Source organism: Rattus rattus, chromosome 1 (genome assembly GCF_011064425.1).
Source record: "Rattus rattus isolate New Zealand chromosome 1, Rrattus_CSIRO_v1, whole genome shotgun sequence".
Taxonomy (NCBI): Eukaryota; Metazoa; Chordata; class Mammalia; order Rodentia; family Muridae; genus Rattus; species Rattus rattus.
The window spans coordinates 88449383-88476115 of NC_046154.1; the positions used below are offsets into that span (position 1 = coordinate 88449383).

General features: G+C 39.0%; 1 protein-coding gene across 1 annotated transcript in view; it reads right to left on the reverse strand.

The window, feature by feature from the left end:
* Pappa (pappalysin 1) overlaps window positions 1-26733 on the reverse strand; it is a 188462-nt gene that overhangs the window by 103428 nt on the left and 58301 nt on the right. The window contains 2 exon segments of the mRNA XM_032902919.1: window positions 7316-7407; window positions 14773-14901. Of these exon segments, the coding sequence (XP_032758810.1) occupies window positions 7316-7407; window positions 14773-14901 (221 nt within the window).

Sequence of the window (26733 nt, forward strand, 5' to 3'; positions counted from 1 at the left end):
TAACCCATCCTCACCACTTGATGCTAATGTGTGTGGGAAGACCTAGTGACTTGGAAAAAAGATACCAACCACAGCCACTTGGTGTTAGGATCCAATGGTCCAACAGTCAGGATAAGAACCAGCCCTGCCACAGATGCACCATCTGCTTCTTCATTAGTCAATTCTGAGATTCATGGGCAGGAAGAAAAGGAGCCTAAGAGCTGCACTGAATTATCCTTGGTACTCAATAGTATTATGGACTTGCAAATGGTGTCTAGTTCCCAGAGGAGAAAACTGATCCTGGGAGGCAGGAGAGAGGTACCCATGGCTACCCAGATAGCAACCTCAGGCTCCAAGATCCCCAATGTAGCTAGGACAATGGGATCCCACTGAGTCATATTTTCTCTCTATGTTAAATGTTAGAAAGCAATTTGGCTAATGTAATTGTGAAAAGAGAAGGCTTGAGAACTGAGGGTCCCATGGCTGAGTTTTGTTTTGTTTGCTTTTGATAGTGTTTCTTAGCAGTCATAATCATGGCATGGCAAAGGTACAAGCTGGATATGTATGTTCACTTCCCTTCTTCCTGGGACACAATGGTCACAAACAGAAATAAACCAGGCAATGCTCTCCTGCTCATTCAAGACTTTATCCAGGTATGGGACACAATCTTTGTTATTTTAATTCTTCTCTGACCTGCCTGGTGAGATGACTTTCTATAATTCACTCAATCCCGTCTCAGTGTCTCTATTTTCTGGTCAGCAAGATCTGTAAGACTACTCTGGAAGGTTGAATGATATCCTACTTTTCAGAACATTTCTTAGTCTAATACTGGTGGAATTGGGCATCTAACAAATGGATCCTTGCCTAATGAGGCTTCCTGCTGCGAATTCCACTTCTCCTAATCTAGTACAACCTTGGGAAGTATACATAACATCTCAGAGTCACAGTTTTATCCTCTACCAAACTGGGTGATGACTTTACTAATGTTTGAGAGTTGCTGGGAGTATTGGTAAAACTTTTTAATGAATCTTGCCAGTAGAAATGAAAGAAAACAATGTACACTCATTTAAAATTACCAAGTATCACTATTTTAATGCAGATCATAAATGAACCCTTCTCCATTTGTAGTGCTTTGGGGATGAAACTCATGGTGAACTACCTGCTACAGATCACTTAGTGCATTTGCTTTTTACAACTCTAAGTGGTAACAGTGGTAACTGAAATACTTTGCTGATGAAAACTGAGGCACAGGTTTAAAGCCGGTGCATCAGCGTTTTCAGCCAGATGCTATGTTGGTACCTAAGACGTCATCGGATGCTCTGCCTCTGCTGTGCCTATCCTGGCTCTATCACTGTTATTGCCATCCCCATCTCTTCCTCTTTTTAACTTTATTTTTACTTTCTGTTATAAAGGCCCATCTTTAAGACAAAGAAAGCATCGTTTCCAGAAAGTCCTGTAATGGAAAGTTACATATATATATATATATATATATATATATATATATATATATATATATATATATCAATCAGAGGGAACTCTAAGTGAATTTGGGCAATCAGGAATGTTTGATTTTTTTTTTCCTTAAATTATTTTTTTCCTAAGGTGAGAGGTGGGTTCTCCATTACGGTTACACAGAAAGTACTGTTAAGAAGAAAAATAATAATGAATGCAACTCCGAGCAGAGGCCCTGCCTCCCTCTTCTCTAGCCTAAAATACTGTTTTCTTTTTTAGTCATTGTTGTTCTAAACTCTCTTAGGCATATCCACTGAGAAGACACACCGATTCATCTTCTTGTTTTCCTTTCTCGCCTTGGTTCAGTCAGGCCAGGACAGTCTGACAGAGGGGCCATAGGCTAGGTGACCCCCTGCCCTCCCAGCAACTGGTGGCAAGGCAGATTGATCTTCTGCCCCTTACAGCATATCTACCTCAGAGAGAGGGAGGGTGCTGGGCTTTAGGGAGTGCTAATTGAGTTATTGGCCCTGGCTGGAACACAGGGGTGGAGATGCTCTGTCAGGGATGGGAGACAAAGTGATGTTGAAAGTTGCTGGGGGAGAGGAGCTGGGAGAAAAAGAGAGATACACAGTGGGGGGTGCCTGTAGTCCTGGGAGATATGATGTGGAAACCTCTAGTAATTTGTTTCTTGACCATATATCAGCATCAAGTAAAGTATGAATCACCTCAAGCCATGAAAGATGCTCAGTATTAAAAACCAAAAGAATCTTTCACAAAGGGAGAAACTAAGTCCCAAGATGCTGAACTGTAAAAAGGTCTACCACTAAACCTGGACAAAAACTGAACTATCCAGGACTACTGTGAAGCACACAGTGTGGAACATAAAGACACCCAGAATTGCATCTTCTGCAAGGGCTTAAATGTCTTCTCTGAAATTAGCATGTTTCCAGCTTTGGCTCAAGATATATGATTAACTACAAGCCCTTTGGGGGATCCTGCACATTCTGTCTGACTAATTTGGCCATTACCTTCCCTCCTTCAGCTTTTATCAGCAGCCTGTCTGCCATTTCTGACTCAGTGCCTTAGAGAGGAATCCCCATAGCTTCTGAACAATGCCTCCAGCCAGCGCCTGCTGGGGGAGTTATCACTTCACTGATACCGTGGTTTCTAAAGGAAACCCCAGGCCTGGTGTGTGTTATAGGACAAGATAATTTCCACATTGCAAAGGGGAATGCAGTCGGCATTACTCAAGAGGTCTTGTGGGCGGTGTTTATTTTAATAAGAAACTTATTATGTGCTGGGAGACTAAGGCTCTGGGGGTGGGAAAGTGGGAAAGGGAAGTCACCAGAGTGTTGCACAATAACACATTGGCACCTTGGGAATACTTCCGGATGTGTGGGCTTCTGAAAAGTGAAGGGGAATGCCCCCATAAATCTGTCACCCACCCTCACACTGCTGTTATTGGCCCAGAGAAAACAGCCTTCTAAATGGTCTGTGATGACAAGGGTGGCAAAGAAAGGCAAAGGAAGAAGAGGAGGAGCGGGGGGGGGGGCAATGACAAGAACTAAGAGCAAGACATAGATTAGGGAAGAGGTAGGATCAGAAAAGCGGAAGGAAGGAAGGAAGGAAGGAAGGAAGGAAGGAAGGAAGGAAGGAAGGAAGGAAAGAAATAAGAAAAACTTTTCTAGTGGCAAAGTTCTGGAGTCCTTTATTCATTTGGAGGGAAAGCAGGGTCCTGTATTCATTTTGGAGGGAACACCATACTTTTGGAACTTTGGGCCAGTTGAGATATTACAATTAATCTCAGATCTCATATCTGGGATAAGAACCACATATAGACTCATATTAAATAAAACTGCACAATTTGGGTCTCCCCATTTAGTATTGTGCTGCTCATTTTCCACAGCATCCCAACTCCCCACATTTATATGAGAGAGGTAAGTGGAGCTTCAGGAAATGCTACTAAACTTCCTTCTATCTTATGAGGATAGTTCTCAGTTAGGAATTTAATGTATACTCAGTAGAAACCAGTTTTGGTTAGCTTCAACAAAATAAACCACCTATCTGAAACACTCAGTGATAAAGGGTTCTCTCGCAGGGCTGGAGAAGAGAAACTGCACTCCCTCAAGGGGAATTTCAGGCAGAAGCTCTGGCCCAGGTACTAAACTCAGTAAGAAATAACACACTGTTCTATTTTCCTCAACTGTGATGCTGACTCTAGTACTTTGGATACTGTCATTTCATGAATGGTCATCAAAATAGGTTCAATATAGCTTGAGAATCCAATTTGTGCGTTGGTTGTCTTTTGGGGTAGAAGGTAAGCCTAGGAGGAGCCCACTAACTGCAGAGTAACTTGGGGAAGATGATTGGATATGCTCTAATGCTCTAATGAGGATTGGGCTCCACTTTACTGGAACAATTATCTTGACTCCCCAAATCTAGGATTCAGAAAGTAACATTTCAAAATATTCATAGATATCTGCCACAAATGAGCCCCAGATCTTTTACATTTTCTGGATAAGAGTACCAAATCTTAGTCAATATCACATATCTAAGCTGTGGTGTGAACGAAAGTTAGTTTCACTGAGGACTCTTTTCTTGGCCACCGTTCTGGACGCATATAATGATAAGAACGCCCACTTCGACAAACACCTGCCCTCACCCCTCAGCCCCTCACCTTGCTGCAGTCTACCTTCTCTGAGTCATTGAAGCTATTGGGGGACAGGGTGTGAAATTTTTTTCTGTCTGTACTTGAGCTGTTTTTCTTAGAATATTTTTCAGAATCAAGCTTTGGAGTTTCTGTTGGAATGCAGTCTCTGGGAGCTGGTATCTTAGAATGAGTTCCATTCCTCTTGGAATGCCTATATCTCTGTAAGTCTCATGAAATTCTAATTGACCAATCAAGGGTACAGTTGATGTCTTTTCTCTAGCACAGATAAAACTCAATGCATGAAAGAAAGAGAAAGCCTTCCTTTACTTCAATCTATGTATTCCATTTCCATTAAATTAGAACAAGAATTGCTCCCTAATAGTAAAGTCTCTATTCACCATCAAAGCTCTTTAGAACATGAAAGATTAAGTGACGTTTCAGCAAGCAACTTTCCACAGTAATTACACAGTCAGACTCTGGGTGTTTTGCTTGTTTGTTTGCTTGTTTGTTTCTTTGTTTCAGACAAGGTTTCTCTGTGTAAGAACCCTGGCTGTCCTGGAACTTGCTTTGTAGAGCAGGCTGTCTTTGAACTCATGAAGATCATCTGTCTCTGCCTCTCAAGGGCTAGGATTAAAGTTGTGTGCCATCACACTCAGCCAGGCTCTTGGTTTAAATACAGCTTCACTTTGTTTATTGTCTACTACAAACATTCCTTTCTTTTTTTGGTAAAATAGTTATCCATAAGAAAGGTGTCTGGGGAATAATAGTTTAGAAATATGACTGACATACAAAGATGATCATCAAATTCTGCCACCAATGGATCACTTTGAACCTAGTAAAGAATATTTGTACAATGGAGTTAGGAAGGACCAAGTCTTAACTCCTCAACAACACCCTTTTCTTCGCAAACATTACAGAGAACATTTTGAAAACGTATAATCCTGAGCATTTGTTTTAGTCTGAGTAGAGAGAAAAATGAGGCCAAACAAGCAAGGGAAATTGATTCTAGAACTAACCACTCAGTGCTATTTTAGAAGAGTCTTTCAGTTTTATCACTGTATATTTAAAATTCAGTTCATTTTGTAATAAGTGGAGAATAACATCCCAATTTCCATTTAGTCTCTGCACCAGACACTACAAAAACAAACAAACAAATAAACAAACAAACCTCCCAAAGAATCAAATACCTCTGATGCACAGATTAGCAAGTGAAAATTTTTATAGTTAAGGGACAGATAGCATTTTGGTTTCTCTGAGACATAGAACCTTTGCTTCACCCAGTAGACTCCAATGTGTTAAGAAAGCTGTCAGACATAGGAGCACATGTGGCTGTGGTACCTCAAACATACAAATATAACACAGTCTGTGGACTGCAGCTTGCTGATGCTTTCCTGAAAATATCTTTTCTTTTCTTTTTGTTATTGTGTATGGCTGAATAATCTTAAAACAATACACTACAGGACTGACAGACCCAAAACATCCATTTTAGAAGGTCCATGTCCCCCCACATTCCACCTTCACCAGAACCTACATCCAAGAAGGTCTAAAGTGGCATGCCTCATTCACCTAAGTAAAATAAGTAAGTATTCTTTTGTGTAGCTTGGGATCACTATACAAAAGAATACTTAACCTATTTTACTTAGGTGAACGGCTGGCGAAGGCGATGAGTTCAAGCAGTGTTTCCAGTAATGAAGAATTCATCTGCACACAGGGGAAATCACACAGCAGACGGGCAAGGTCTCAGATCATCTACTCATTTCCATTTAAAGGAGTTGAACTTAAATCCAAACCTGGTCAACTTTACACAAGTCCTCAGCACTGCATCTAGAGCTTTATTTTTTTAATTTTAATTAATGTTTCCTGCTGCCATACCACTGAGCTAGTTAGTAATCAGACTTTTATGATGTTTAACACTCAACTCTCAGCTTGGGGCAAAATCTTCTGCAATAACAACTACAACAACAACAACAACAACAACAACAACAACAATGACAACGGCAATGGAAACCGCCACTTCCATGTTCTTCTTTTTTTTTTTAAGTACATGCAATTGCATAGCATCTCTGTTTTGTTGCTCTGATCCTATTTGGTGCAGAAGATAAATAGTAGATGCTCCATAAATGTGTTCAGAATGGAATAGACAGTAAGTGAAGCATACTTTTACCCTCCTGCAGCTCAGGCTACCAGGAGGAGCACTGTCTAAGCCCAGCACTTTAATGCACTACAGATGCAAAGATGCGATGACATCTCTTTCCCTGTAGTCCTCCTGGAAAACCGACTTTCAGTGAAAAATCTTCCCACCACGGTTTTCATCCCCTCTGTCGCTGCCCATTCCCTTTTCAGATAGAGCACCTCTGTCCTTTGTACTTGCAAATGAATTGTGATTAGTTTTCACCTCCAGCCCAAGGGATTAGCCAGAAGACCTTTGATCTTCAGGTATCGATTTGCATCTTAAAGGAAGCATGATCTCATCTGGGCCAGCTCAAAATTCCATCCCTGCCCCCACACCCTGTCTGTTTACCAGCCCTGAGGCTGGACAGGGCCTCCCAAGTGGGGCTGAAACAACAAGATAGGCCAGACTCCTTGAGAAGGCAGAGAAAAACACATTTCCCACAGGATTTGGTAAAGGTGGGAAAAGGAGGTTTGCTTTCTAAGCACGGACTGGCCTGTTATTTGTCCTGTGTTGTAAATCCCAGAGACTGTGCAGTTTGGGTCTGAAGCAAGGACCAACGCAGCAGGTAGACCCCCAGCCAGAGCTTGTTTGTGTAGTATAGGATGATGAGCATCGACTTGAGAATCACACAAAATCAAGGTTAAGTCATTCTTTAAGAATGAGCCTCTTCTGATCGGTATGACTCTGGAAATACTTTGTAATTGCCTCAACTCTTGATATTTCTCTCCTCTAAAGAAGAAAAGGCTTAAACATGAACTACCATGGCACTAGCCATTCTGGGCAGTCGGTGTGAAAAAAACCAATAATGAATGTAAGGTAAAGAATGATAAAAACATGTCACCTGTCACTGCCATCATCAATGAGGGCATGAGTTTTTGAGGACAGTAATGTTTGCCTTTGACTTACTTTGTTTTTCCCTTCTGTATTTCTTAATGCTTATGACAGTGTGTGGCCCATAGGAGATGCTTAATAGATGTGCAATCAACATGAGTGAATTTCATTTGGTCATACTTGTTATTATTATAATTGGCCAATCAGTCAAAGACATGGCAAAGACTCACCAATGCAGTTGAAGGAAACTTCTTGCTTGCAGAAAAGGGAGCAACCATCCCCATTGACCTTATTCATGTCATCACATTCTTCTCCTTGGTCTCTGCACAACAGATACAACAGGGGGAAAGCCCAGGTCAGTTTCAGAACAGAGGCTAGACAAGTGAAGACACTCACAGGGATCATGGAGCTTTGTGAGATCTTGTTCCAGTTTCCCTGACTTCAGTCTAGTGTCTCAGCAAAATGAAACGAGCAAAAGGTATAGATTTATGAAATCAGATTGCAGTAGCCTTTGTGGTATTTTCATGAGAAAAGGACAGTTCTCTTTCAAAACTGGCCATCGTGTTGACATTTCTTTTCTTTTCTTTTTTTTTTTTTGCATGTATGCATGTGTATGCTTGTGTGTGTATGTGCTTGTGTACACACAATCATATGAGTATCTGTGTATGCATACATGTGTGCAGGTCTCTCTCTCTCTCTCTCTCTCTCTCTATATATATATATATATATATGGCTGTACATGTCTGTTGAGGCAGGATGACAACTTTAGGTGTGTTATTACTGTTAGGAATTCTGTCCAGTTTACTTTCTGATGTACATTCTCTGATTGGCCTAGAGCTCATTGATAAAGCTAGCATTACTGGCTGGAAAGCAGGGATTCCACTGTTTCCACCTCTGCTCTGCTGAGATTACAGGCAAGCAAGCAGCTTTATGCTTGTCTTTACAGTGGTTTCCGGGGAGGGGATCAAACTTAGGTCCCTGTGCAAGCAAGGCGAGCACTTTAGAATTTTAAGATCTTACTTCTTTTTTCTTCTATGTTTTTGTGGCTCTGGACATCCAAACCTCTCCCAGCCTTACAGTATATTTTACAAGTCCAAGGCAAGCATTTTACCATTTGAGGCATCTCTCCTGCCCTCATCTCTTGAAACTCAAGTCAAATAGACTGACAAGACAAGGAATAGTAAGAAATGGAGGTATAAATTAACAAATGAATGGCCAGCTTTCTCCTGACAGGTCTTAAAGAAGCTCATCATTGTCTATAAAGGCATTTGTTTTAATTGGAAATGGCAGAAATGTTCGAGGCCCTCCAACCTTCTTCACCTTTTCCTGTGCTCACGCTCTCCTGGCTCCCTCAAGACACCAAAAGACTTGTTTTCTTCCACTCACATTCCCAGGCTTAGTCGACTTTCACTAGAAAGCTCTACTCCCTCCACTGAAAGCTCTGAGGTCCATCCTTGCAATTCTCTCCAACGCCTAATGATTTTGCAGAGGTTGAAAGGACCAGAAATTGAACATTGCTTTTTTCCTTCTTCTTCCCTCAAAGCTGGCTTTGGCAAGTAGAAAGAAGAGCAGAAAGTGGGAAACTAGATAGACTGTTGCTTTCTGAAAAGTTCCCATCCTCTTAGAAACTGAAAATGTCAGTTTAGAACCAAATGTTCCAAAACTAACTGAATGATCTGTGTAAGTCCCTTGGCTGGTCTAGCTGATCTTTTAATAAGTTTAAATCTATGGAATGTCATTCCTCAATCACAGTAGTAACATGTCAAGCACTAGGGAGCAGCACGTGGCCAGTGTCCACTATGTCCGACAGCCCAGAACAAAGTCCACTGTCCTAGATATATTTATTGTATGGTGCCTCACTTTTCTACGTGTTAACAATGGAGATAATTAAGCCTTCTCCTTGGAGTTGCAGCATGATTTGTATGTTTGTATCTGCTATGATGGGTTTCACCTACCAGATGCTAAAGGAGTCAGTTCCCATTCCTTCTTTGCCCTAGGGGGTCTCTGTAGAGTGTGTGGCAGCTGTCCCTCCCTCTTAAGAGACCAGCTGGGAACTGTCACAGCATGGAACAGGTCTCAGACTTTTCCTTTTACCAGGGGCAATTAACACCAGGTAATGTTTGTTGTCTTTAGGAGGTGTCAGAATAGCAGGATAGGGCCCAGCAATCAATTCTTCAGATGACCTAGGCATTTGCATCAACCTCCAAGGAGCCACCCAAGTTCCCTCCTGTCAGCACAACCATGAGCTAAGAGGTTTGTACTCTTAGCTGTCCTCAGCATTCTCTGCCAGAGAATCGCACAGGCTTGAAATCAACAATGACCTTCAGCTTCTTAGATTTTCCATGAGTTGTGTAGGGAGACATCCCCCGAACCCCCAGAGACATCCCCTCCCCTGCCGCACTCCACCCCCAGACTGGACTGGTTCCCTAAGCCATGAAGAGTATTTCCAATTACCTTCCATCACCACCCAAACAGTGCATCGTATTGGTTTAAGCAAAATGTTAGGGTCACCACAAATATCTTGAGTCATGGTGGGGCTATCATTAGATAGAGTGGTTCTGGGATCTGAGAAACCTCCTTTGACCTTTCAGACTGAAGTATGTAGGCGTCCTTCTCTGCGTTTGCAGACATCTTGCTTCATCTATCACAGAACTTGTCAAACTGACTGCTTTCCCCTAATACTGGAGTGCTTGTAGCAAGCAGGCTGTGAGATACCAAAGGAGGAGATAGAGTCTCCATTATCTTAGCAGCCCAGTGTCCAGTTCCTGGGATGAGGGACATGGCATGTAGCCACCTCTCTACTGACTAATTTTGTAGCCTTCTCTTCTCATACTAAAATGAAGAGACGAATCCAGATGAGAATCAAGTCCTTAGTATAAATATTGGTTCTAATTATTAATAGGTGTGAATGCTTAAGAAAAGAATTTTAGATTTTTTTTTGCAAATTATTTTACTATAAATTATCATAATAGGCCCAATCACAGAATATTGTGGAGAGGACACAAGGATATCATAATATATTGTAGGGTCTCATGTGTGTTAGAAGCTTGGTAAATGTTCACATACAGTGTTACTATCATATCTAACCAGTCTTTCTATCCCAACAGTGTAAAAAATGGGAAGAAACTATCTATTACTATTGACCATTCACACCAGAGTGCTGACCCATTAAGGGTTTCTGTGAGTGCTCTATCTATTCTGTCTTAAAAGAACTCATTCATTTATTTAGTGTGTGAGTGCATATGTACTGAGGTGCTGTTGTGGGGATCAGAAAACAACTTGGGCAAACGTGTTTTCTCCTTCCACCTTTTTTGCTAGAACACTCGTTAGGTAGATTCAATTTTCAATAAAACATGTATGAGTAGCTGCTCCATTTTACAAAAGGTAAGCCAAATATCTATGCAGGGTTTGATTCTAAGTAAACATTTTAAAAACAACTATTAAATTGTGTATACAATTAGGTTAGTGCTGCTGCTGCTCTTCCTTTTTGATCACTAAAACGTCTTACATTGTTTGCAGCTGTATATAACTATAAGACAGTTAGACCAAGCTATAAATTAAGGTTCCAAATATGAATAAACTCCTTGTGATTGTGGTGGTACGAATATGAGTGGCCCCCTTAAGCTAACATATTTGAACGTGTGGCCATTAGGAAATAGTGATATCTGAGAGAGATTAGGCCATGTTGAAGGAAGTATGTCACTGTGGGATAGGATTTGGGTTTCAGTTGTTCAAGTCAGACTCATTGTCTCTCTTCTTGCTGCCTGCTGATGCAGATGTAGAATTCTCAGCTACCTCTCTAGCCCCATGGCTATTTGCTGGCCACCATGTTTCCTGCCATGGCAAGTAACTAAATCTCCATATTATAAGCCAGCTCTAGTGAAATGTATTCCTTTAAAACAGTTGCCAAGGTCATGGTGGCTGTTCATAATAATACGAACATTAACTATAACAGTTACAAATTAGAAAATTCAAAGTTACAATTATAGGTTCTTAGGAATGACTGCAGTGTTTTGTGGGAACCCTAGATACACTATACAATCTTGAGACTAGTCAACAATGGGACACTTACTTCCTAAGCTTTAGTCCAACGTTTCATCATACATAGACTTTTCAGAGCTTTGGAGCTAATGCCTTGGAGGAGGAGAGACTCATGACTGGCCTTTCTTTCTCTACTTTGTTGCACTTGGAATGTCTTCATGTTCTGTTACTGGATTTTTAAAATACTGATATTAATTCACGCAATATATCATGGATTTCACCTTCAGAGGATGGGCCTTTATAACCCATGTCCATATATGTCTCTCAGTGCTAAATCACAATCAGAAAGTGTACTGCTGTTGGTGGAGGGATGGCTTGATGCACTTGCTACTCTGACAGAGGACTCAGGTTCATTTTTCAGCAATCTCAAATCTTACTTACCAGCTTATTTGTACCACAATTCAAGACTTAAAAATTCTTGTATCTTTAATATTAGTATTGATAAGTCTATTTGGAAATGACACACAGTACAGGTGTTTCAGGGCACAAATATATATCCTTGATATGTGTGTTTCCAGTAAGTAAGAGGAAATTATACCAGCAATTATTGCCCTAAATCTGTTTTTATGTAAATATCACTTATTTTTATTTTAAAATGGCAAGAATAATACTTTAAGAATATTAAGGAAAATTTTAAATATCTCTTCCTCTCTGAAATAATATAAATTGATTGCAAATCCTTTTCTATCAAATAATTAGCTTTAATAATAAAAACATGGAGAAAGCACAGGTCTGAAATTTTTGTTACTGTTGTTGTTGTTATTTATGTGTTTTACTGGAGTTGATTCTGTCCTCTTTTTATGTAGGTTCTGAGGATCAAAGTTACTAGTTTTATCTGGTGATTACCTTTATCTGCTGGGCCACATTGTTAACCCTAAAGACACAAATCTTAGCTCAACTTTTAATTCAGAAGCAAAACTGCTTCCTAATGTAAAAAAAATGGTAAAAACTCTATTTTGCCCAATGAGCATAATATGGGACCATGTATCTGAAGATGAATTTGAATTTCTGATCTTCCTTCTTCTACCACTCCAGGGCAGGTCAGCTATGTGCCACCATGCTGGATGTATGTATCTAACATAGGGCTTCAAGCATGCTAGGTAAGAACTATTCTAACCGAGCCAGACTGCCAGTCCTAAATACGTTACTTTTGATTTTGAAATTGTGAATTATCACCTTTCTGTGAATTGCTGATATACTTCAGTGTCGGGCAGGAGACTCTTGTGCATATTACAATCCTTTTACCCAGTCAACTGAAAAGACAGAATTGTCTGGGTTTCATCTGATCATATTACAACATGTATTTCTCTCAGTGCTAATCACAATTGGAAAGCATACTGCTGTAGCTGGAGGGATGGCTCAATGGCTAACAGCACTTGCTCCTCTGACCCAGGACTCAGGTTCATTTCTCAGCATCCATATCAGGCAGCTTACAAGTGTCTCTAGCTCTAAGTTGTCTGCCACTTTATTAGAGACTCTCTGCAGGTACCACACATGCATATGGTACACACAGACACAGACACAAATACACAGACATACAGACACACAGACACAGAGACACAGACACACACACACACGAACGAACACACACACATGCATACAACAGAAATAAACCTTACAAAGGACAGCATATTGCCACCAAATACCTATGGCTTTGTGAATGGACTTTTGACTATAAACTGCTTTTACCTTGCAAGCCTAGCAAATAAAAGAAATAAATGCAGTCTAGATGCTCCTTTCTTTCAAATCCAGAGGTTTCCATCACCTCCCACACAATCACCAGTAACAAATCGAACTGCTCTTCCCTAGAGCATTATTGTGAGTGACAAACACAAGGCATAGACATCGAGCACCTCTTTTTCGTATATGTGCCACACACTAATTCACAGGCTGCACATCAGTGCTTTCCTCCAGCCCTGAAGCAAATGCTGTCTTCACACCACCCATCCCCCAACAGGAATTGCAATTGCAGTCCCATGTTGCAAACATATTATATGACACCCAACAGTGCCATTTAATGAAGGAATTTGCCAATAGCGTGTTTTGCCATCATACACATAAGGCATGAGATTAAACCTGTCAATTGTTGAGGTCTTAGTGATAGTGTCACTTGCAAACGAGCACACTGGCAATGGGAGCAATAAGAAACTTAATTTGGAACGATGATTAGTCTGATCTTCATTTCTATAGGAAAAAGAAAACCTACACTTTTCTGCCGGCATCTAATTGTTTCGTGCATATCTTAGAAGAAAAACAAATCAGAAGTTGAGGGTGAAGCTTGATGACTTCTTGCTCTTGTTTTCACATGTGTATATCCTGCCCTCAAGGACCAGCAATGAATGGACTGAACATCCTATAAGATCTGTTTCCTTTTTGCATACAGCTTGATATTTTGCAACCATAAATCTAAGTTGTGCTGAAAACTTTACACGTCTTGGTTCACTCATTTTCAGTGTATTCATCTTCAGACACTACTCATTCTAGAATACTGTTTAGTGCTGATAGTTTCAATATTGTATGTTACAATACTTCATAATATTTGTGAGCCTTTGGCCTGTTTGCTGAATTGACAATCCTGAATTGGTGACTCGGATTCACCTGCCTCTGCCTCTCGAGGGCTGGGATTAAAGTTATGTGCCGCCATGCCTGGGTTAAAGAAGTATTTTTTAAGATTTATGGTTTATAGAGTTGTTTATTTGTATGTATGCATGTTTTGCCCGCATGTATGGATATACACCATATGCATGCATAGTGCTCACAGAGTTCAGAAGTGGTTGCCAGATCCCCTAGAACTGGAGTTATTGATGATCGTGAACCACTATGTAGGGGCTGGAAATTGAACTTGGGTTCTCTGCAAGTGCAGGCAGGACCCTTAACTCTGGAGACACTGCTCTCTAGCCCTCAGACTTTAAAATTTATGTGTATATGTGTCTCTGTGTGGATATGAAACTATGAGTGCAGGTACCTGCAGAAGTCAGAGGTGTCTGGTTCCCTGAAGCAGGAACTACAGACAGTTGTGATACTCTGGTCCTCTACAAGAAAAACACACATACATTATTTTTTAAGAATCATTTATTTTATGTGTATGAGTAGTACACTGTAGCTATCTTCAGACACACCAGAAAAGGGCGTCAGATCTCATTACAGATGGTTGTAGGTCACCATGTGGTTGCTTGGAGTTGAACTCAGGACCTCAGGAAGAGCAGTCAGTGCTCTTAACCGCTGAGCCATCTCTCCAGCTCCAAAGCAGACATTCTTAACCACTAAACCAGCTCACCAGTGCGCTGAAAAGTGTTTTAACCTAGATGAACTGTGTTCAGGTAACCGATTGACTGAATAGTCACAGAAAAAAGTAGTGTAATCCTCTAGTGCCTCAAAGCGAATGAGCAAGATTGAGAGTAGGTGGTAGCAATTGCATAATAGTGCCTCTGGTTAAATCATATATACTTGAGAAATGTGTGTGACCCCAAAACATAGTTATTGGTTTGTCTTCCAAGGCCAGCAAATGGAGTACCGACCAACTGATGGGTTATTAGCGATTACTGGTGCCTCGGGGCTTATGAATTGTGGCACATCTCCTAAGATCTCCTATACAAGCATCTTGACCTAATTAACATTCCCTCTTAAGTTAGATGGGTCTACTTACTTTTGGATAATGCCATCACCACAGTACCCACTTCCATGGGTGTATATGGCAGCAGGTGAGGGCTCGCTCTCTTCGTTTCCTGATATGGTGATAATCCGGTACTGGTACACATTGCCAAGTTTCAGATCCCTGGAAAGTGCAGAGAAATCTGTTAGTTAAAACAAATACAGTGCTAGGGGCTGATCAGCAGAGATGGAGTACGGATTCCTTTGAGTATGCTCTTTAAGCCTTGCTTATTTTTATTTTTTAAATCATTGGTACATTTGGTTATCTGACAATCTATATTATACAGTAGGTTAAGCTACTTTGCTAAGCACAGTGGACTATATTATAATGTACAAAAATAAAAAAACCTTTACCAGAAGTATAACTGTGCATAGTACTAAATGCTTTTGATTTTGAACCTCACAGGAATCCAGAATTGTGGTTTGGGAGGGAAGAATACCAGAGAGTATGGAATCTATACAATGAGAGCTTATGGGAAGCAGAAATCCTGGTACAAGATTGGATAAGCAAAAGGAGGTGGAAGTAGCCTATCTGATCCTCTGGGTATTATCTGACCATTTCCTCACATTAAAGACCTGTGCAGGAACACCACTGCACATGAGAACGCCTTTTCCTTTACACTGCATTATTGAGACTCTCCTAATCTCCACTCATTCTTGCCTATGACTATTACTCTTTATTTAAATAACAGTAGCATTCATTAATTAAATCTTGGCCCTGGGCTATGCACTTGCTATAAATTTTCTTATTTGAGAATCAAAACAACCTTACATGGGTACTCATATTTTTATGTTGTTTTTATAGATGATGAATCTGAAACATAGAGATGTTAAGCCAATTGTTTTCAATTGTATGTTATCAAGTAGTACATTATATTCTTCTTCCTTTATCCCCATAGGCCTGCCCAATAACCACATCTCTTGGAGAGAGGGGTCCTGTTCTGGAATAACAATTCTGGAGGCTGGTAACTGCCAGATTTGCAACATGCCAAAACTGCATCTGCACTCTGGCTGAAGACTTCCAGGGCCTGTCCAGACTTCCTCACCTAGGAACATGGCTACTGCCAATTATCCTCTAATACAAAAGCATGTTTGTGTCAATTCTACATGACCAAATTTCCACTCATATTTCATGATAGACTGTTTTAAAAAGAACACGTGAGTCTTCATATGCATTGACTTATATGTTAATTATTTTACCATGAAAAAATTGTACCATGGGGGTAGGGACACAAAAGGTTAATGAGGACATTCCAGGGTGAAAGGAGGAAAGTTTCATAAACAGAAAAAGATGTCAAGAAATTTCAAGATTTCTTGCCCATCTGTTATTTCAGCTGCTATGAAAGGCAGGAGATGTTTGGACAAGGCCAATAAGACAACAGGTGCATGAACAATGAACAGGGAAGATTTCCTGACACTCAATGTAATGATAGACTTTATGAGCAATGAACCGTTCTTATGAAGAAAAAAAATCCCTTGATGAAAATAGTAGACTCATCATCCCCAAAGGGAGTTTGTTTGAGTAGCACTGAAGCAGTTACTGATGTTGAGGGCAAACCAAACTTTTTTGCAGATCTGGTGATGCACATCCTGGGAGATAATGCAAAGATATTTTGGGATATTGAATAGATAAATGATGGATGTGTTGAAAACTTCCAGAATGACATTATCAGAATACTCATTTTGTTGACTCTTTATCTATGCCTTGACTAATGAGTGACTCTCCCAGAAGTACAGGAAGAGAAGGGAGACAGTGAGTGAAAGTCCACAAATATACATGAGTTCTACTATAAACTCAGTTCGTCCTTCCTTCCTTCCTTCCTTCCTTCCTTCCTTCCTTCCTTCCTTCCTTCCTTCCTTCCTTCCTTCCCTCCCCCTCTCTCTTCCTTCCTTCCTTCCTTCCTTCCTTCCTTCCTCCTCCTTCCTTCCTTTCTTTTCTTTCTTTCTTTCTTTCTTTCTTTCTTTCTTTCTTTCTTTTTTCTTTTTCTCTCTTTCTCCCTTCCTTCCTTTCTTCTTTGGATTTTTTAATTTATATTTCAAATGTTATTTCCATTCTCGGTTTCCCAGACATAAGACCCCTATCCCATCACCCTCCACTTCTTCTGTAAGGGTATTCCCCTCCCCATCTACTCTCCCCTTCCTGCCCCATCTTCCCGACAATCCCCTACACTGGGGGTCCAACCTTGGCAGGACCAAGGACTTCTCCTCCCATTGGTACCCAACAAGGCCATCCTCTGCTACATATGCAGTTGGAGCCATGGGTCAGTCCATGTATAGTTTTTGGATAGTGGTTTAGTCCCTGGGAGTACCTGTTGTTCTTATGAGGTTGCCAGCCCCTTCAGCTCTTTCAATCCTTTCTAAGCTATGGATATACACTGCAAATAAGGCAATGTTTTGGAATAAAATAAGAAATTTGCTTCAGGTGACATCGTGGACCCCAGAGGACTTATATTCATTGTCTGAACAGATGGGGCTCTTCTGTAAAAAGGCTTGCCAAAATGAACAGTGCTTCTCAAGTTGTTGGGTGTGACATGACAAATGATTTGTAGCTGAAATATTTAATGTGATGGGCTAATCTCTTGTGGATGTTTTCCTTCTAAGCGCTACCTTGGCTTTACTTATAGCTTCTATTTGCCATGTTCCTCCTATGCCTTGGCAATCACCAACCAGCAGGTAAGTAAACATGTTTTTGTGTTCTGCCTTTACCACTTTTATCCAGAAAGCCACATGGCATTCTTTACGATCACTCTGAGCCCATTTCAAATTAACTCTAAAGCCATACCGACAGCATTTTCCTACAGCTTAAATGGGAGAACATAGACAGTACCCTTAGCTCATAACGAATACCTAGAAAATGCTATTCATTAATCAATGGTTAATTAGCAACAGTTTCGGTCACTGGAGTTGTGCTATAGACTCTTTTATGGGGGAGATGAAGAGTCAGATAATATATATAACCCTGGTGAGGTGAATTTATAAATATTCCATCTACCTTTGGTATGGGAGCACCTTACACATTCTGCCTTCCTTGGCCAGCATCATTTAGGTAGTGGAAAGATCTCAGTGCCATGCACCTCACTTTATTTCAAGGCAACTCACCACAGCTTCTGAGAATCTTACAAATCAGGTTCTTCTGTCCTGAGGTAAAAATTGTCTTCTAATAACATCTATCCAGTGACCCACCTAGGATCAACATGCATAGTACTTATGAAAGAGAAGTCCAGAGCTCTTTTCTCAATTGTCTGTGTGTGGCTCCTGGATCACCCGTTGAAGCCTAATAACAGTTTTCAGAATCAGGGGCCAATATCCTAAGTTCCTAAACAGGAACACAAGAAACTCTAATCATCCCTTCAATGTAAAGGTGAAGGAGTTGAAAATTGCTAGTTATAATTGTTACTAAAACGATTATGAATCTCTCGTGTTAGAGCTACATTTTTTCCCTTTAATGTAGCCAAAATTAGTGCCAAACAAAGGTTGTTCTTACAAACTTAGATTGTTTTTATTTTGAGGCAAACTGATGAGTGCTGAGAACTTTGCTGGTTTGGTGGAAGTTAGAATCCGCTCCTCAGCTGGTCTAAAAGCAGGACATTTGTGTCAGGTCTGTCAGTACTGGAGGAGGAATCAAAGGGAGACCCAATTTACTGTATAATAACACCCTACTTTGTTTCTTTCAGGAAACTTCCAAAGCCCTTGATCGTTCTTCATCAATATCCAATTGTTATCATATAATAGCATTCGTGTCTCAATAGTGTCTCAAGATAGTCTCTATTTTCAAGCTGAATATATTTTCTTTAAAACTCTTCCTTTTAGAAAAACAACCATAACTATAGCTTCAATTTGTTTTTTACTTGCCAGATATAGTATGTTATAATTTGTGGGCACAGTTTCAATTAAAACAAACATTCCTTGAGCAATTGTTATCATCATCATCATCATCATCATCATCATCATCATCATCATCATCATCATCATCCCACTTCTCAGGTGAAGAGACTAACGCAGTAAAGAGAGAACAAGCTGCCTGCTTATAGATTTTTGCCATGGGTAGAAACTTGAACCCGTTCTGTATAACCACATTCCAAGGCAGTGTTTATTTCAGTCACAGAAGCTTCCTGCTGCTCTATAGTGGAAAACACAGCAGACAGGAAATCAAAAGACAGAACTTGCAAGCTAAAAGAGATTACAGATGAAGTCCAGTTGGAAAGATCTAGAAATCAAAAGACACACTTCTTTTTTAAATACTGTTACTGACCCAGTGCTGTGAGAAGCCCATACTTCTCTGAACCTCCCTTTATAAATCTATGAAAGAGAATTTAGGAGAAATATGATGCTCAGGTCTCCAATGTATAGTTCCAACTTAATGAGGAATGTGTACTTCTGTCTTCCTGGCGTGGACTATTACACAGGTTAGAATCTGCCACTACAGTGAAAACTCTGCAGTAAGAATGGGTGTAGGTCAAAACCTACCACCCAGACTGTCTGAGCAGGAAGATAGGATGGTGAGACCACCTAGGCTGCCTCTGGCTCAGGAAGATCCCAAACATCCTGGTCCAGCCTGGGGGTAAGAATCAGAGGGTAATGCCTGGGCACTTCAGATACCAGCTTGGAGCCAAGAACAGGAAAGGAAGGAAACAATCACTTTTTAGTCCCGAGAAGAAGTGCCAGAGACCTCATCGAAACCCTTACAGCTCTTTTAATTAGAAGATATTTCAATTATACAGAAATTGGGGTGAGGTGTGCGACAAAGGTACACAGACTTTCTCTTCATTTTTATCAAATTGTCACACTGGGCAATAGTTTATTTCTTTTTTTTTTTTTTTTTTTTCTTTTTTTCGGAGCTGGGGACCGAACCCAGGGCCTTGCGCTTCCTAGGTAAGCGCTCTACTGCTGAGCTAAATCCCCAGCCCCAGTTTATTTCTATATCCATTTGCTTTATATCATTTTTATACTTTTGCACATGTGTATTTGTTTATGTATCAGAGGTTTTAATGCCATTTCTGTCATTGTGTAGCTTTTTCTCCATCTGCATTGCATTGAGAATATCCTCACTGGTACAAGGAGATTATGTCCATTATTTTCGCCACCATAAGTGTATTAGTCAACAAGCAAGTCACACTTTCATTAGCCACTCTCTATATAATGAGGACCTAGGTTTATTCTTTTAATATCATTATTCTTTAATATTTTTGTTTGATATTTTCAACAAATGTTGCTTTAAACAATTGTGTCCACATTCCTGTGGACACAGAACAAGACTTTTCTGAAAGAAATACACCAAACAATAGCATTATTAGGCAGCGAGTACTTGTGTTTTCAAACTTATTACATGTTGCCAAATTGTTTTCCCAAATGGTTGCACCAATTAGCAAGCCTACCAACAGACTTCCCATTGCCTCGGTCTTTGCCAGAACTCAATTCTGCCAAACATTTAGTTTTTTGCCAATCGACCGGTTATTAAATTATATTTAATTATTGTATTATTTTGTTGTTGCTTCATTACTAATAAGTCTGAGTATCTTTTTATATAATTGTTGGCCTCATACATTTCTAGCTCCATGTATGGTCTGTTCATCTTAGTGCCTTTTCAAAATCTTGTTTTCAGTATTAATGTGTAGTGTGTTTGTATGTATTGCATAGGAATTATTTATCACTTACAACATTGAAAATGCCATTTCTAGGTACCTTACTCCTATGTTGCACTGTGTTTATGCTATTTTGTTGAATAGTAAGTTTTATTTCTCTTATGATTTGTGTTCCATAATCATAAAAGAGCTTCTTTAATTATTTTAAAATATTTATTTTATTTTACATTATCTGTCTATGTGTTTGTTGGTAACTATACACACACACACACACACACACACACACACACACACACACACACACACACACGAGTGCAGGTGCTCACAGACTCCAGATGTAGACATTGAATCCTTGGAGCTTGAGTTACTGGTGGTTGTGAACTGCTTAACATAGATCCTGTGAGTTGAATTCGAATTCAGGTCCTCTGCAAATAGTTGTCCTTAATCACTGAACTGTCTCTCCTAGCTCTCTACTTACTTTTAATTATCAGATAGTTTTCCTTTTAAACGTATTTATGATTGCACTGGACTTTATTTATTTATTTATTTATTTATTTATTTATTTATTTATTTATTTATTTATTTATTTATATTGTGGGAGTGCATCTGTAAATATAACCATTCCTGCATGTGCTTGCCTGTAGAGGACAGAGCATAGTCTCATATGATATTTCTCAATTGCTTCTCCTCCTTAGTTTTTCAGAGAGAAATCATCATTGAACTTGAAGCTGGCTGTTTTATCCAGAATGACTATTCAGCTAACTGCTACAATTTGCCTGCTTCTGTCTCCTTAGTTCTGGGTTGAAAGGGGCATACTGCCATGCCGGCTTATATATGAGTTCAGGAGTTTTGAACCAAGGTCTTCATATTTGTACACAAAACATATTACCTACTGAACAATTTCCCCAGCACTGAAATCTAAGTTTTCTGTCATACTGTCAGAAGAAATTTATCTTAGTTTATGTGGCTACATAAAAATCTTGATTTATGTTATGAATCTGTTTGTCCTTTTATTGAATTATAAGATTCTCTGTTTTCAATGTCTAGTGGGAGTTTTATCACAATTTCATTGAATATATAGCTGTATTTGGGGGGGAAAGAGCATGTTTCTGATTTAAATCATCCCCTTAAGCCACATAACTTATCATTTCATATATTTGAGTATTCTTTCATGTAACAGAGTAAAACTCTTTTGACAAAAATCATGTTGACTTTGTTTATAGGAATACATTCCTAACAGATATTTTATATATCAATGCTATAATTAATTGTACTCTATCCACACACATATATGTATTCCAATTCTCTAGAGATGATAAAATATTAAGATATAATTAAAACATGTTTAGAAGTAATCATAGACTATTTCATTAATTCCAATAATATGTTGTCATTGTAGTCTTACCAGAAGACAAAAGATTGCTTTTTTTACTTATCTCCTTTGAAACTTTTTTTTTCATGTACTAAAGATTGGACTTAGCCTAGCATATGGTAAGAGAGCATTTCCCCATTAAGCATCCTTATTCTGCATATATATGTATCTAATGTATGTATATTTCAATATGTTAATTTAGTAATTTGGATTATAATAGCAGATGATCTAATATTAAAGTAATCTGTCATGCTAGAATAATTCAGCTTTGACTCAGTATGTGTGTTTCTATGAGTTTGTGGATGTGAATACATTATTGAATTCTCTTTCATAATATCTTACATAAAATTATTGATCATTAGTCATAAATTTCAATTGAAAGTTTTATAGTCTTTATTTACTTAGTTCTTTATTTGTATCCTAACAGGAATCATATAGTAAAAATAAACATAAAAATCGTCTTCTATAAAGTGGTAATTCCTTAATATTTGTTGACTTTTATTTGTCTCATGCATAGAGTAAATTCTAAATATCTATATTTGTAAAATATATTTTATTTGTAAAATAAAAAATAACGATTTACCAAACGGTTATATTTGAAAGAATAAATATCTTTTTGTAGTTAATAACCTTCTAGGTTACCACCAAATCTTCATGTGCTTTGTATTTTTAAGTTGAGGTTAAGGATATTTCAATAATCTCTCTGAAATAAAGAGATAATAATTTAAAGGTAAGATATGAGCCAAACAGTTGGATTCTAGGACCACTAACTTGGTCATATATTCTAGCTGACTTCTTAGATAAACATACAATAGTGAGCTATAGATTGAAGGACAATACAGCTCAGGAGATAACATTCAAAGAGAGTCCATGTTCCCCTTTATGGCTCTAAATGCTTTAGAGATCTGCTATACAGAATGACATCTATTTTATATTTTATGTAGATATGTATAAGAAAGTAAATTTAACCCTAATGTTTTGGGGTTTGGTAGAGTGATTTTTTTTATGTTATTGATACTTGAACATAGGGTTTTTTTCCTTATTAGACATCTATTCTACCATGAAGCCTGATCTCATCCTTTAGAGTGAGGGCTGACATTTTCTGGGACATATTTTGGTTGACTATTGATCCATATTATATTACCTACTATTTAATATAAATTAAAGTGTTATGGAAAATTATTTACTTTAAAAATAAAATATCTGATCATAACCCTGTAAACACCTTTATATCTATCTTTTAATGCATAGAAATGTAGAATTTACTATAAGATCATTAATTTATAACACAATTTAATCTGTAAGGATCATCAGTACACAGAGGTCAATCTAGCTAGCTACTTTCTTTTTTCACATCCTGAACAAATATATAGGTACCATTTCATTAGTTTATCTACTCATCTATCCACATGCCATTCCTTTAGTCATCCTAGGATATCTTTCATTCCTGGGATACAAAGTGAATTAAATGTGGTGGGAGGTAGTAAAACATCCTTTTAACACCATGCCTTGGGAGGCAGAAGTAAGTATGCCAGTCTAGATTATGGAGTTGGGGCAAGGGCTATACAGTGAACATCTGTCTCTACATAAATAAATAAATAAGTAATCAAACCAAACCAACCAAACAAACAAACAAAAGTGGTGCTATCTTTAAGGTGTTCCTTAGAAGGAAAATATTAAAATGGACACATTTAGCCTTCTATAATAAGTTCAGAGTTTACTGAAGGAGGAGACTATTGTCTGAGCTGAGGAGGAGAGCATCCTAGATGAGCTCTTACAAAGAAGTGTTCTGTGCTCAAGTGACTGCAGAAAGGTCAGAAGTTAAGTCAAAAGAACAAGAGACTTGGTTTTCCTGGCAATGAGTTGACAATGGTTTTCTTTGGTGTGAATTCAGACAGCTGGCTTGTGGAGAGAAGCAATGTTGTCGATTGAATAGAGGATGTAAGTTTGACATTATTTTCATACCCTGCTTTATTTAAAGAGAGGTAAAGCCTCCAATAGCATGCCATACGTCATGGAGTGATGGTTAAGCTCTGAGTAGTCTACCAAAAGAATGTCTTTCTTGACACTCAGTAAAATTACATACACTCAAGATTTTCATAGATAATTGCCATAAAGTTTTTAATTCCAATGTTTAACACTATGAAGAATTAAAGGAAAGTTCTATTTCTATTTTAGGTTGGGAGATGTTTTGTTCTACTTTTTTATTAGTGACTTTGGTGGTAGGATAGTTGTTAAACATTTGGTACAAAGTACTCTCTTTGGAAGGAGTATCATAAAAAGCAGGCCAAGCAATTGGTCCTGGATCAACTGTCACGAAGAGTGGCCATGATTCTTTCATTAACTTTGCTGTGATTTTGGACAATTCAGTTCTGTCTGTTTAGTTTGTCCTCACTGAACTAGAAAACATGCAGTCTAGGGAGGACAAATTACACAAAATGAAGATACTGTCATTGACTTCAAAGAGTGAGAGGACTGTATAGAATTCCTCTTGGCATCTACACTGAGTTGGTTTCTTGGTATAAATCCTTAGTTCCTTATACTTTATTTAATAAAACCAACCACTTTCTATCCATCATATTGGATATCTATTTACTTGCTGAAGACACAGGTCACATTAACATAGTTATATCTCAGTTTCCAGCACAGTGTCTGGGCCATAACAGTTTTCCAGAAGTATCTACTAAGTAAATTAATAGTTTGAAATAGTACATAGAGGGAGAATATCAGAAGATATAAATATTGACTGTGGTGTTTTAAGCAGTAAGAATGATATAGAACAAGGCATAGGTAAATCTTTTAAGATAAAGGACAGTTTATTTAGACTGAACCTTCAAGTTAGCCACAAGACAAGGAAGCTTTTACTACAATGGTCAAGCCAGATTATAGAATCAAAAGGGGGACCTCCAGTCATAGTAGGAAATCCATTGAAATAAGAGCAGAATTGATGCAGTGACTGCCTGAAATTCTTCCTTACCTGCACCTGTCAAACTCAAAATTTAGGTGTGCTAATGGTAATTGGGGTATTGAGTCAAAATCCATCCTTTGCATAGATCAAGAATCCCTCTCCATCCATCCTTCTTCCTCTCTCCAGTCCAGGCACTTGGAAGACATCATTCTTTCTATACAAGTGACTGAGGTCCTATTGCTAAGAAAGATTCATAGTTTTGTTTTTCAATAGGTATCATCTTATTCCTTGCAATAACCACTGTGGCCTCCATTGCATGATCTGAGTTCAACAAGCGATGTCAAGATCTGAGACCATACTGAGGATTTGGATTCCTTCCCAATGGGACTAAGATAGACTCTCTGACACAGGTAATGCAAAACTCATTCTTTTCATATTGACAAAGCTGCTTTTAACTCCATGGAAGACCCAGAAAAGAGCAAATATATATACACACAACTGCTTAATTCCAGCAGCCTTTGATACAATTGTCCAAAGCTTTGCCCTGCTACCAATTTAAAGCCCAGTAGCAAATTTAATAAAACTAACAGTTTGCAGCCAAGGCCTTTGTTATTTTGTTTTAATTATCTTTTACCACCAATTGAAATGAACTTTCTTGGTGCAGTGAAATAAAACATAAGGGGAAGAATGGAGAGACAATGTGGAAATTATAAAAGATTCTGAGCTTAAGATCCTGGCATAACAGGCATCTTGTGATTTTATTGGTTATTTGTGTCATGCTGAGATCTGAATGGAGTATATGTACCATTTTGGGGGAAAGTCCACACCTGGATAGCATTAAAGTAAAAGAGAGGAAAGCATTCCCAAGGGACACTCTTTTTTTTTTTTTTCTGAAGGCAACTGAAAGAGGTATGTGACAATTTCCCCAAACACTTTGCTGGTGATAGACAGGTCACTTGATTATAGAACAGAGGCTCTTGACAAGCTGCTTGATCGCCAAGGGCTCTGGAAGCCAAAACACCAGATACAGTTGGATGTAAACAAGGCATGCAGTATAGTGTGAAAATCGAGGCCAAGTTGGGGCCAGCCAGTCCAGCACAGGGACCCAGTGACAGCTGGTGATTGAGCAGCTCTGAGGAGTTACTGAGGACTAGGGGCCAGTGGGAAAAGCAATCTCCTTTCTCCTCCCCATAGCCTTTCTGGGTGGCCAGCAGTTTTATTACTGGCAGAGGGCAAGCCCAACAGCATTTTTGAATTTGGCACCAGATCTAAAACTATTTGGGGGCTGGGCTTCCCTTTCTTCTCTGCCCCCACTATCCCCACGGACGCTTTGGGTTTGGTGAAAGCCCGCGTGCTGTTAGCAGGCTACATTTCCCCTCAATTTTGAAACCCATGTGTGCTTGGGGGAAATGTAATCCTTATGTTTCTGATTCATTTACACTTAACTCATCAAAACGCTATTTTGTAAGAACTATTTGATGTCTGCAGACTCTTCTGAGCCACTTTATAAGTCTTGCTTCTTAGAAGCAGGAAGTTACATTTCTGTTGGGGTGGGGAGAGCCTGAACCTACAAGGTTGAGTTTGTTTTGAAATGAGAACTCCTGGATAGTTGCATAGACCTTGAACTTGACCAGATGTGTTTATTTATTTCCTATGCAGCTCTTTACCTGCCCCAGCTGCCATGAGGTTACTACATCAACTTTCTACATTTTCAGACGGAGCAAGTACAGAAGATCCATGATCAGGAAGGGCTGAGTTCCTATTGGAATCCCAAGGTGTGGCCAGACTCTAGTATTCTTGCTACGAACAAATAGCTTACAGGATGGAGCCCTGAGTGCTCTCCATTCTGCCACCAAATGACTAAAAGAGTTATCTTGTTTTTCTTGGCTCAATTATTTCTTTTGTGAAGGTCAATTTGGATTAGATGATATTCACTGTTCCTTCTAAGTCTGAGAGTTTGGGGTTCTAATTTCTAGATAACAGATTCGAGTATCTCAGACAAATTTGTTTTCTAAGTTTTGATGGCTGAGTGTGTATCTAGAACTTAGCTCAGGCAAATTACACAAAACTCTGGAGATCAGTGTAAAAGGACCC